Consider the following 13,595-nt stretch of genomic DNA (forward strand, 5'->3'; position numbering starts at 1 on the left):
CAACATCGATCACGCTGATGTCTGCCATTAACCCTTTAAGTGCAGTGATCAATAGTGATTACAGCACTTAAGAGCCTGAATGTCAGCTCCACTACCTGATTGGCACCCTGCCACAGGTATGCAGGGGACTAATCGGTTTCCCTGCAAGCTGGAGTCTCCTCGAATACCTCTATGCTGGCTCAGGTTTGATTCCTAAGTCTAATAATAGTTTACAATAAAAAGTGTACATAAAATACAAAAAAATTTATAAAATAAAAATAAATCCGCCTAGGCAGACTTTACAAGAAGATTGATCTTGCGGAAAAGAGGTGGGAGACGTTCAGCTGCCATTTTTACCAATTTAACCACCTTGATCATATTGTGGGGGTCTGATGAGTTGCTCAGATCCACCGGCAGCTGTCATTTTTCCTATAGATGCTGTGATCAGCATTGATAAGAGTATCTAAGGGGTTAATGGAGGACATAAGCATGATTGCTGATGTTCGCCATTAGGGATAAGTGCCTGGCTGCTATCAACTAATACTCACACGCTATAAAGCGGCTCCAGTGCTCGCTTCATAGGCAGTTAACACGCAGCAACGTAAATGTACTACGCTGCTGTCAGGTCCATAGACAGCTCAGTAAATATATGTTGCAGGTACTTAAATGGGCACTGTCAGATACAAAAACATTTGATAAGTTGTAAAGCATGCAAAACCAATAGATTTTGCATTTGCTTTCATTAGATCATTTTCAGTATTTCATACTGAAAAAGCCAGTCAAACAACTGCCCCCCTGCCTGCTTGGACTGAAGGTTGGAGAGGTGTGCACCCCTCACTGGTGAGGATCGCGGTCCGGCGCTGCAGGGTTGTAGTCTGATATGGATTCACAGCAGACAGCCAAGGTAAAACCAAACTGGTTTATTGTTTAAAATAACATAGAGACAACTTGTTTCGCAAGGCACCCCTTGCTTCGTCAGATCTGAGGTATAGTGGTACAGACAGGCTTTAAATATTTAAAAAGCACCCGAATGTTGCATAACAATGACGTCACGAATGACCTCAGTGACATGCACATTGCAAGCAGGATAAAAATGCAGGTTTAAAACACATATAAACAAAACACAGTAAAACTTCTTATTTGTGAATATACCATTAAATGTGTGGATGCTTTTACACTTGCTGGTTCTCCTAGTCTTTTGTGACATAGTAACATAGTTCATGAGGTTGAAAAAAGACCAGAGACCATCAAGTTCAACCTATATCCCTAATGAGTTGATCCAGAGGAAGGTAAAAAACCCTCATACTAGAGGTAAAAATTCCTTCCCGACTCCAAATATGGCAGTCAGAATAGATCTCTGGATGAGAGTGTTTTCGGTGCTGATGTCTTTCAGCCGTGTTTGTCGCAGCACCGGGTGCTCCGGTGTTACTATCTGTGATACCAAGCAGCTATGCGCTATATCTGTATGGAGCGAAGCTTACATAGATTAGTCCTACTGTGACCTCTGGGGAAGTAAATGGAATGGGTGACCTGCTGAAGGGTGTCTACAGGAATAATGGTATTGATTCTTATCATTATTGTATAGTTGAAAGAATGCAGTAGACATGCAGGTAAAGAGAGTTGATAAGTGTATGAGGTTGTGAGGGGAAGGTCTCGTTACATTGTGGCAATATGTAACAGTGTGTGGCGAACCTGGGATATTATAGTAGCTGTTTGTTCTCACTTCTGGTCAGTCGCAATATATATTAAGGCCAGTACTAGTTAGTCATCGGCAGATTTCGTTCTCTATTACTGCTATCTGATGGTAGAGGTATCAGGTCGATATTATGTTATATTATATTGGGCGATCTGTTATTAGTTTATGGTGGGCCGACAGTTGGATGTGGGGCATCTGTTTATGAATCAGCGCACCAGTTTTTGCCGGGGGATTCTGGTGTGGAGTGATTAGTTGTGATTTGAGATAGAGGAGGTGTGCGGGACTGCATGGATGAACCTATCTAATGATATTGATAAGTAGTAGTATTTAGTATATATGGGTATATGTATCCATGATAGGTGTATAGCTGATTAGTGTATCGATACGGGATACAAAACTGTTAGGATACTGTTGTATTGGTGGATAGTAGATTGTGTGTGTATGTGGGTTCACAACATATTGACAATCAGAGTAGGAACAAGAATCGACCCCAGCTATGACAAAGTATATATATATATATATATATATATATATATATATAAATCCAAAGAAGCAGCAGCACACAAGGTATACGGTGCAAAAAAAAGTTTGTGGTTTTATTGCATCAGTGCATACAGAGCAACGTTTCTGCGACCTCCTCGTCGCCTTTCTCAAGCTCCTTGAGAAAGGCGACGAGGAGGTCGCAGAAACGTTGCTCTGTATGCACTGATGCAATAAAACCACAAACTTTTTTTTGCACCGTATACCTTGTGTGCTGCTGCTTCTTTGGATTTATCTATTGGGATCCCGAACCAAGGCTCCTACACAGCGTGCACCAGTTACCTGAAGTACTATTTGGTTGTGCTGCTCTCCTGGGATATTTATATATATATATATATATATATATATATATATTAATGTACAAATATCTATATGACTATGTACATCTCAGTAAACATATGTGCACAGATGTTGAAGTGCTAGCATAAATATCCAGTTAATTCATATTACAAATATTAGTAGTAGTAATAGCAGTAGTATCCATATTAATATATTAGTGTATAACTTAGTATATATATGTGCACAGATGTTATAGTGCTAACGTCGGTATCCAGTTGTAAAAATAATAATAATATCATATTATCATAATGATCAAGATACATAAAGAGTAACAACACTGGGGAGACTTTTCCGATTAAGCATTTTCTGAACTGCCATTCTAAGTTCGTAATCTATGTGCTAGAATGCTTATGCGGCCAGCAATATGTCGTTTGCACCTCACAGGAATTGCATCTGAGGCTGAATGGCCATAGGAGAAATATCAAAAAAGGCTTCCTTCTACACAGTGTGTCAAGACACTGCCTGGAGAAACACACAGGAATCATCAATCCAGTCACCATCTGCCCTATTGACTACGTAGAAGAGCATGTCTCTAATAGACACGAAGAACTCTGATCTACAAACTGGCTCTACAAACTGGACACGCTAACACCTGGTGGCCTCAATGAAGCCACGGACTTAAAGGGGTACTCCACTGAAAACCTTTTTTCTTTTAAATCAACTGGTGGCAGAAAGTTAAACATATTTGTATATTACTTCTATTAAAAAATCTTAATCCTTCCTGTATTTATTAGCTGCTGAATACTACAGAGGAAATTCTTTTCTTTTTGGAATGCTCTCTGATGACATCACGACCACAGTTCTCTCTGCTGACGTTATTATAATAATAATAACACTTTATTGTTGTAATTAGTGGGATTTGAACCCAAGTCCCTAGCGGTGCAAGGCAGCAGTGCTAACCACTGAGCCACCATGCTACCCTTAGCATACATCTGCTAAAATGGACTTAGATGTCAGCAGAGAGCACTGTGCTTGTGATGTCATCAGTGTTCCAAAAAGAAAGGAATTTCCTCTGTAGCATTCAGCAGCTAATAAGTACTGGAAGGATAATATGTTTAGCTTTCTGCCACCAGTTGATTTAAAAGAAAAAAAGTTTTCACCGGAGTACCCCTTTAATTAAATAAACCCATTTATACCAATCACAGCTACAAACCTAGCCCCTTTCCTGGCCAGACCCCCATACCATGACTTTAGACCTTCCACTCCCTCCATTTCACCCTGCTGGTACCCATCCACACATACAGGTACTATCACCATCTCCAGGGTGTTATAGTCATTACTAATATTATTATTTTTACAACTGGATACCGACGTTAGCACTATAACATTTGTGCACATATATATACTAAGTTATACACTATTATATTAATATGGATACTACTGCTATTACTACTACTAATATTTGTAATATGAATGAACTGGATATTTATGCTAGCACTTCAACATCTGTGCACATATGTTTACTGAGATGTACATAGTCATATAGATATTTGTACATGAATGTTTATATATATATATATATATATATATATATATATATATACTTTGTCATCGCTAGGGTCGATTCTTGTTCCTACTCTGATTGTCAATATGTTGTGAACCCACATACACACACAATCTACTATCCACCAATACAACAGTATCCTAACAGTTTTGTATCCTGTATCGATACACTAATCAGCTATACACCTATCATGGATACATATACCCATATATACTAAATACTACTACTTATCAATATCATTAGATAGGTTCATCCATGCAGTCCCGCACACCTCCTCTATCTCAAATCACAACTAATCACTCCACACCAGAATCCCCCGGCAAAAACTGGTGCGCTGATTCATAAACAGATGCCCCACATCCAACTGTCGGCCCACCATAAACTAATAACAGATCGCCCAATATAATATAACATCGACCTGATACCTCTACCATCAGATAGCAGTAACAGAGAACGAAATCTGCCGATGACTAACTAGTACTGGCCTTAATATATATTGCGACTGACCAGAAGTGAGAACAAACAGCTACTATAATATCCCAGGTTCGCCACACACTGTTACATATTGCTACAATGTAACGAGACCTTCCCCTCACAACCTCATACACTTATCAACTCTCTTTACCTGCATGTCTACTGCATTCTTTCAACTATACATTAATGATAAGAATCAATACCATTATTCCTGTAGACACCCTTCAGCAGGTCACCCATTCCATTTACTTCCGCAGCAGTCACTGTATGACTAATCTATGTAAGCTTCGCTCCATACAGATATAGCGCATAGCTGCTTGGTATAACAGATAGTAACACCGGAGCACCCGGTGCTGCGACAAACACGGCTGAAAGACATCAGCACCGAAAACACTCACAAAAGACTAAGAGAACCAGCAAGTGTAAAAGCATCCACACATTTAATGGTATATTCACAAATAAGAAGTTTTACTGTGTTTTGTTTATATGTGTTTTAAACCTGCATTTTTATCCTGCTTGCAATGTGCATGTCACTGAGGTAATTTGTGACGTCATTGTTATGCAACATTCGCGTGCTTTTTAAAAATATTTCAAGCCTGTCTGTACCACTATACCTCAAACCTGACGAAGCAAGGGGTGCCTTGCGAAACACGTTGTCTCTATGCTATTTTAAACAATAAACCTGTTTTGTTTTACCTTGGCTGTCTGCTGTGAATCCATATCAGACTGCAACCCTGCAGCGCCGGACCGCGATCCTCACCAGTGAGGGGTGCACACCTCTCCAACCTTCAGACTGCCAGACCGCCATCTTTGATGACCGGGACCAGGACACCAGGCTGCCGCAGGGTCTCCCTTTAAGGAATTTTATCCTTACATGCGCATCGCAGTGTTGTGCCTGCAGCACAACACAGCAAGGTGAGTGCAATACCTCACTATCTGCCAGATACTACCTATTACTGAATATGTTACATACTATATATACAGTATCCTAAACAATTGGGAACATCTACACTTAGAGAGCACCCTCTTTTGTCTGTTCTCTTCTCTACATGTACTCCTGCCTGCTTGGACACATACTAGTCCTGCTGTGTCCATGCATCATCACCTATGTCATGGACAGCTGTGAGTGCAGGGCTCACAGCTGGAGGAAAAATCCCCCACTGTCAGCTTGTGTCCCACTACTGTCAGCTTGTGTCCCACTACTGTCAGTGAGGACAAGCTGGGAGTTGTGGTTTTGCTAATGCTAGGGGAGATGTGAGCAGACAGCATATTGAGGGAGGGGGCGGAGACCTGCACAGTGAGGCCACGCCCCCTCCTTTTAAGAGGAATTCAGACTAGTGAGCTAAATTAAAAGTGAAATAAAAAAATAAATAAAGGTGCTAGACACATAAAAATTAGATGTACATGGTCAGAATTAGGTACTGAGTGATATATTTAAAAAATGTGTTTTTTGTTGGATCTGACGGGTACGCTTTAAGGCATTAAAATTATTCCAATAATACTCATGCTTTCTCTGTATTGTATTTGTATTATGGTTAAAGTATTGACTCAATGCAATGTGTAAGAAAGAGCCCTCCCCCCCCCCCCCCCCCCCATAAAAAAAATGCAAACATTTTTTCTCTCCAAAGATATATTTTTATATTTTTTTGTTCGCTATGCATTTTATTGTTGAATAAAAAGTATTAAAAAGCATAATTGGTCATGCAAAAAAAAAAAAAAAAAAGACTTTTTATAGCTCTGTGGAGGGAAAAATAAGAGTTAAAAGACGAAGAGGAAATAAAAACACAAAAATAAAAATTGTGTTCTGAAAGCCAGAGAAGTTCTTAGGTGGTTAAACTGGCTACACAACTACTGTAAGATATAAATAGGAGACAAGATGTTATTTTGCACTATTGACTTTCTGTGCACAATATACCAACTACTGGACAGTTTACGACTGCTTATTATCACATTCTGTTGTTTAAATATGTGGTATTTAGCATGATGAATATGTCTGTTTGTGTAGCGATGCACTATTTTAGTATTAATGTGGTTTTGTTTTGTGTTTTTCTTCTATTTGGTAACATAATCATAACACCTTTTATATGCCAATGTGTTGCTTCTTATGATGTGAATGGCTAAAGGGGTATGCGCCTGGAAAACTTTTTTTTTTTTAAATCAACTGGAGTCAGAAAGTTAAACAGATTTGTAAATTACTTCTATTGAAAAGTCTTAATCCTTCCAGTACTTTTCAGCTGCTGGAGTTCTTTTCAGTCTGACCACAGTGCTCTCTGCTGACACCTCTGTTCTTATCAGGAACTGACCAAAACAGGAGAAGTTTGCTATGGGGATTTGTCTGTACTTTTGACAGTTCCTAAAATGGACAGAAGTGTCAGCAGAGAGCACTGTGCTCAGACAGAAAGGAAATTCAAAAAGAAAAAACTTCCTCTGGAACATACAGCAGCTGATAAGTACTGGAAGGGTCAAGATTTTTAAATAGAAGTAATTTACAAATCTGTTTAACTTTCTGGCACCAGTTGATTAAACTTTTTTTTTTCCCCAGTGGAGTATCCCTTTAATATTGTCCTTTTTGCTATTCTTTGGAGAAACATGTGATCCTTATTTAAACGTGGCTATGGCAGAGTAATCTCTCTGAATGGAGCCTCTAATTTTAGTTTCTCTTTTAGTGAAAACATTTACTGGTCAACAAACCACACTATGGCAGATGGAGGAAGGACTGTTAAATTCTCAGAAAACCCAGAATCTGTAAGTCCCATCCATGATATAGGTATTGAATTTTTTATTTTTACAAAAAATAAGTGATCATTCCACTTTCTAAGGTTCTCCATGCAGGGCCAGTGCAAGGATTTTTGTCTTCACAGGTGAAGGTGTAACTTAATGCCACCCTCCCCAACCGATCCCCCTCCCACCATCACTAACATAGCGTGGGTTGGAAGCACCCGGGCATCGCCGCTCATCAGGGGAGCACGCAGGATATCTTCACAGGTTGGGGTTAAGAAACATAAAATAATAACCCCACACAAGGACAATATATTACTACTGCAGTGACTAATCCATCATACTGTTATTATATAAACACTATACAGAGACCAATATCATCACTTTACAGAGGACAAATAATTGTACCACACCATAAGTACTATCATTACCACCATAAAGTGATGGGATAATACTGCCATACTTACAGTAAATAACACCATTATACACAGACCAGTATTGCCAATAGCACCACTATAGAAGGGACATATAAATGCTCCATACCATGAGCACTACCATTACTACCATATAGTGACTTGATAATACAGCCATACTGATACTGAATAAAACCATTATACATAGACTAATATCTCCCTGTACCGTGACCATATAGCTCTACAAAGGCTCTACAGACCATATAAGTGATTACAGTGCAGTTACATGTAGTGACTCACAGGAGCAACTTTGTGTAGATGTTCTCTTTCCTTTTCTTTTCTGTCTTGCTCCGACCGCCAAGAAAATTCTTCCAACCATGACCATGTCCCAACCCACAGAATCTGCCAGAAAAACATTTAAGGCTCCGCAAGTTTCCAGCAACTTTCTCAACTTTTTTCTACCCTCAGTGGCCTAAATATTGCGGGTAGATAATGCCGGTAGGTAGGTACATTGACAGCCTTAGGCTAGAGCTGGCCTTGTCTCCATGCTACTTCTAAAGTACCTAGAACTTCAGCACCCGGAGACCATGCACCATTGTACGTGAGTCCTCATATTCTGGCAATGCTTTATTGGCAAAGCAGTAAAAATATTTTGAAAGTTTTTAGAGCAAAAAGACAAATTACACATAAGTATTTAACATCATATATATTTTAATGGTAAAGTTCACACATACTGTACCAAACAGTGCACAACAGTATACAAACCAGTATGCTGTAGGAAAAAACATAATGGAGATTTTTAAACATGTAGTGCACACAGCATATGTATCTCAAGTGTGCAGCTTGGACATAATGCTATATCCAATTGACGGATGCAGAGTCTAGTCTTGGGAGGGGCACTATCAAAGTATTTTGTGTTGGCAGACAAAAAATAAGGTGTTGTTTACAGAACCCTGTGATTATTGAGTGTGAGCAGTGTCGTTTCTAGGGTTGGTGAGATAGAAAACTGTGTCACCCCCATATGCCCCCCAAAGTAATTTGTGAGCCACATAAAGCTACAGAAGTCAGAAAAATGAAATGTCAAGCTTCTGTGGGAGCCTGTGTTTGTTTGCACCCCGTGAACTCTGAACTGAGTTCAGCTGGTGCACCCACCAAGAATGCAGGGGCAGTGAGGGGACATCTCTCCCCACCGGCCCTTTTAAGTGATAAGAGTTACATCCAGTGACTTACAGTTAATATTTCCTCTGACTGCAGTTGTCCTCTTGTTCTCCACAAATCAGTCAATAAAGAAAGGAATACACCAATATTTCTTTATTTAAATCCATACAAAAACCCATAAATTCAAGACAAACATGAGATTTAAAACAATTATAGCATGAATAATACAAGACCCTCTGAGAAAGTCACCCACAGGCGATGGAACGCATGGGATTCAGAGGGACACCTACCCAACAGATATGTATGCCAGTAGGTAGGAACCCTCCTCCAGTAGCTAAATATGTCCACCCCTCCACCAGGATGAAACAAAATACAAAAATTTATACTCCCATTCTGTCCCACACAGCAATCTCCCTCGCAGTTCAGGCCACCAGGCAGCATCCTTCTTCCTCTACAGTGCAGATGCCGATGAGTGAGGGGCAAAGGTCATGATCTGCTCTCAGTCTAAGCCACAGGTCTGCCACTTCCTGCAGGCTACACTGACAGCTTTCAAATGTTTGTGCATGTGCTAGCCATAATTTCAACATGCGATGCTTTTGTGTGTCGGGGCCATCGCATAAACGGCTATCCGGCAGCGCAGACTGCCTCAGCTGCTACCGGATAGCCGTTTACGGTGCCCAGTGTGGTCTGCTGACGATCACTTACCTGTCCTAGGGGCTCCAGAGCGACCTCTTTGGGATCCCCTGCATCGTCGGTGTTCTCCGTCGGCGTCATCACGTCGCTGCACACGCCATCCAGTCATCCAATAGGAGCGGCGTGCGTAGCAACGTGATGGCGGCGACGGAGAGCGAGGATGCCGGGGAAGCAGAGGACGGGGACGAGGCGACAGCCATGGAAGGCGACATCCAGGGCAGCAGTGACGAGCGGTGACAGTCCGGAGCGGCGGGGACACGTGAATATAACCTTCAATACCAGTGGTTTTCAACCTGCGGACCTCCAGATGTTGCAAAACTACAACGTCCGGGCATGCTGTGTGTTGTAGTTTTGCAACATCTGGCGGTCCGTAGGTTGTAGACCACTGTCCTATACTTTACATTGCACGGATCCCTCAATGTAACGGATTACCATCGTATGTTGAGGGACCACTGTGTGTATATATATATATATATATATATATATATATATATACACACATATATACAATTAAATGCATATTTTTAAGTTTAAAATGCATTGCATATTCTAAAAATCCTTGTGTAGAACTGTAAAACAATAGAAAAAAATTGTTTAAGCACTCCCCACCATGCTAAGCTGTGCCTTCGCCAAAATTACTCGCTTTTGGTAGTTTTTACACATCCTCTTGGCTGTTGGTTATTCTGTGAGCCAAACTCACGCTTTTTCAAGAGTGATTTTGGAAGTACTCTTAGTAATTTCTGCTTTTTGTCAGGAACACGCCCATTTTTTGGTTCACCACGCCCATTTTCACACCCATTTTCTTGTAATAAAAAAAACATTGAGCGTTTTCAAAAGTGTAGGTTGTGCCGCATAAAATTTGGGCTCAGAATTAGTCGCAAGGATGGTGCGACAAAAATTTAGGCGCATAAACTGAGAAAAATAGTCGGCCACTGTGTTCTCTGAATATAATATCACACACTGCACTCTCTAAATATAAACTTGCCACACACTGTGCCTTCTGAATATACAGTCATGGCTGTAAATGTTGGCACCCCTGAAATTTTTTAAGAAAATGAAATATTTCTCACAGAAAAGGATTGCAGTAACACATGTTTTGCTATACACATGTTTATTCCCTTTGTGTGTATTGGAACTGAACCAAAAAGGGAGGAAAGAAAGCAAATTGGACATAATGTCACACCAAACTCCAAAAAAAGGCTGTACAAAATTATTGGCACCCTTTAAAATTGTGGATAAATAGGATTGTTTCAAGCATGTGATGCTCCTTTAAACTCACCCTGGGCAAGTAACAGGTATGGGCAATATAAAAAACACACCTGAAAACAGATGAAAAGGAGAGAAGTTCACTTAGTCTTTGCATTGTGTGTCTGTGTGTGCCACACTAAGCATTGACAGCAGAAAGAGGAGAAAAGAACTGTCTGAGGACTTGAGAACCAAAATTGTGGAAAAATATCAACAATCTTAAGGTTACAAGTCCATCTCCAGAGATCTAGATTTGCCTTTGTCCACAGTGCGCAACATTATCAAGAAGTTTGCAACCCATGGCACTGTAGCTAATCTCCCTGGGCATGAATGGAAGAGAAAAATTTATGAAAGGTGTCAACGCAGGATAGTCCGGATGTTGGATAAGCAGCCCCAAACAAGTTCCAAAGATATTCAACCTGTCCTGCAGGCTCAGGGAGCATCAGTGTCAGCATGAACTATCCGTAGACATTTAAATGAAATGAAACGCTATGGCAGGAGACCCAGGAGGCCCCCAGTGCTGACACAGAGACACAAAAAAGCAAGACTACATTTTGCCAAAATGAACTTGAGTAAGCCAAAGTCCTTCTGGGAAAACGTCTTGTAGACAGATGAGACCAAAATAGAGCTTTTTGGTAAAGCACATCATTCTACTATTTACTGAAAATGGAATGAGGCCTACAAAGAAAAGAACACAGTACCTACAATCAAATATGGTGAAGGTTCAATTATGTTTTGTGGTTGTTTTGCTGCCTCTGGCACTGGGTGCCTTGAATGTGTGCAAGGCATCATGAAATCTGAGGATTACCAATGGATTTTGGGTCGTACTGTACAGCCCAGTGTCAAAAAGCTGGGTTTGCGTCCGAGATCTTGAGTCTTCCAGCAGGACAATGACCACAAACATACATCAAAAAGCACCCAGAAATGGATGGCAACAAAGTGCTGGAGATTTCTGAAGTGGCCAGCAATGAGTCCAGATCTAAATCCCATTGAACACCTGTGGAGAGATCTTGAAATTGCTGTTGGGAAAAGGCGCCCTTCCAATAAGAGAGACCTGGAGCAGTTTGCAAAGAAAGAGTGGTCCAACATTCCGGCTGAGAGGTGTAAGTAGCTTATTGATGGTTATAGGAAGCAACTGATTTCAGTTATTTTTTCCAAATGGTGTGCAACCAAATATTAAGTTAAAGGGGTACTCCGGCGCTAAGACATCTTATCCCCTATTCAAAGGAGGGACCCCTGTGATCTTGCATGCAGCACCCCGTTATAATCAGTCACAATGCTCCGGCCCCCATGATCGCCAGTAATCAGACCTAGAGCGAACATGCTCCGGGGACTGATTATAACGGGGTGCTGCATGCAAGATCACGGGGGTCCCTAGCGTCGGGACCCCCGCAATCAGGCATCTTATCCCCTATCCTTTGGATAGGGGATAAGATGTCTTAGCGCTGGAGTATCCCTTTAAGGGTGCCAATAATTTTGTCCAGCCCATTTTTGGAGTTTGGTGTGACATTATGTCCAATTTGCTTTCTTTCCTCCCTTTTTGGTTTAGTTCCAATACACACAAAGGGAATAAACATGTGTATAGCAAAACATGTGTTACTGCAATCCTTTTCTGTGAGAAACACTTCATTTTCTTGAAAAATTTCAGGGGTGCCATGACTGTAATACTACAACTTACTGACATGCACTGTACCCTTTGAATATAATTCTACCACAAACTGTACCTCTAAATATAATACTACAATACCCACAACTCTTTGAATATAATACTGAAACACATTGTACCCTCTAAATATAATACTGCAACACACAAAAAAATAAAGGGAACACTAAGATAACACATCCTAGATCTGAATGAACTAATCGTATGAAATACTTTTGTCTTTACATAGCTGAATGTGCTGACAACAAAATCACACAAAAATTATCAATGGAAATCAAAATTATTAATTAACCCATGGAGGTCTGGATATGGAGTAAAACTCAAAATCAAAGTGGAAAACCACACTGATCCAACTTTGATGTAATGTCTGTAAAGCAAGTCAAAATGAGGCTCAGTAGTGTGTGTGGCCTCCACGTGCCCATATGAACTCCCTACAATGCTTGGGCATGCTCCTGATGAGGTGGCGGACAGTCTGGACAGTCTGTGGTGCAACGTGGCTTGGTGGATGGAGCGAGACATGATGTCCCAGATGTGCTCAATCGGATTCAGTTCTGGGGAACGGGCGGGCAAGTCCATAGCATCAATGCCTTCCTCTTGCAGGAACTGCTGACACACTCCAGCCACATGAGATCTAGCATTGTCTTGCATTAGGGGGAACCCAGGGGACAACCGCACCAGTATATGGTCTCACAAGGGGTCTGAGGATCTCATCTCGGTACCTAATGGCATTCAGGCTACCTCTGGCAAGCACATGGAGGGCTGTGCGGCCCCCCAAAGAAATGCCACCCCACACCATTACTGACCCACCGACAAACCGGTCATGCTGGAGGATGTTGCAGGCAGCAAAATGTTCTCCATGGCATCTCCAGACCCTGTCACATCTGTCACATGTGTTCAGTGTAAATCTGCTTTCATCTGGGAAGAGCACAGGGCATCAGTGGTAAATTTGCCAATCTTAGTGTTCTCTGGCAAATGCCAAACATCCTGCACGGTGTTAGGCTGTAAGCACAACCCCCACCTGTGGACGTTGGGCCCTCATACCACCCTCATGAAGTCTGTTCCTGACCGTTTGAGTGGACACATGCACATTTGTGTCCTCCTAGAGGTCATTTTGTAGGGCTCTGGCAGTGCTCTTCCTACTCATCCTTGCACAAAGGCAGAGGTAATGGTCCT

The 13,595-nt window shown here is 41.2% G+C and overlaps 1 protein-coding gene across 10 annotated transcripts in view; it reads left to right on the forward strand.

The window, feature by feature from the left end:
* Positions 1-13,595, forward strand: part of LOC130368901 (protein mono-ADP-ribosyltransferase PARP14-like) — a 380,920-nt gene that overhangs the window by 236,044 nt on the left and 131,281 nt on the right. For 6 of the 10 annotated variants that reach the window (XM_056573349.1, XM_056573383.1, XM_056573313.1 and 3 more), the window contains exon 2: positions 7,199-7,277. The exons of 3 other annotated variants lie outside the window; for them this stretch is intronic. In XM_056573349.1, the coding sequence (XP_056429324.1) occupies positions 7,230-7,277 (48 nt within the window). In that variant the 5' untranslated portion in view covers positions 7,199-7,229. Of the gene's footprint in view, positions 1-5,257; positions 5,448-7,198; positions 7,278-13,595 lie in introns of all 10 variants that reach the window. One more of the 10 variants, XM_056573323.1, reaches the window with a different exon arrangement.

Source organism: Hyla sarda, chromosome 1 (genome assembly GCF_029499605.1).
Source record: "Hyla sarda isolate aHylSar1 chromosome 1, aHylSar1.hap1, whole genome shotgun sequence".
Classification (NCBI taxonomy): Eukaryota; Metazoa; Chordata; class Amphibia; order Anura; family Hylidae; genus Hyla; species Hyla sarda.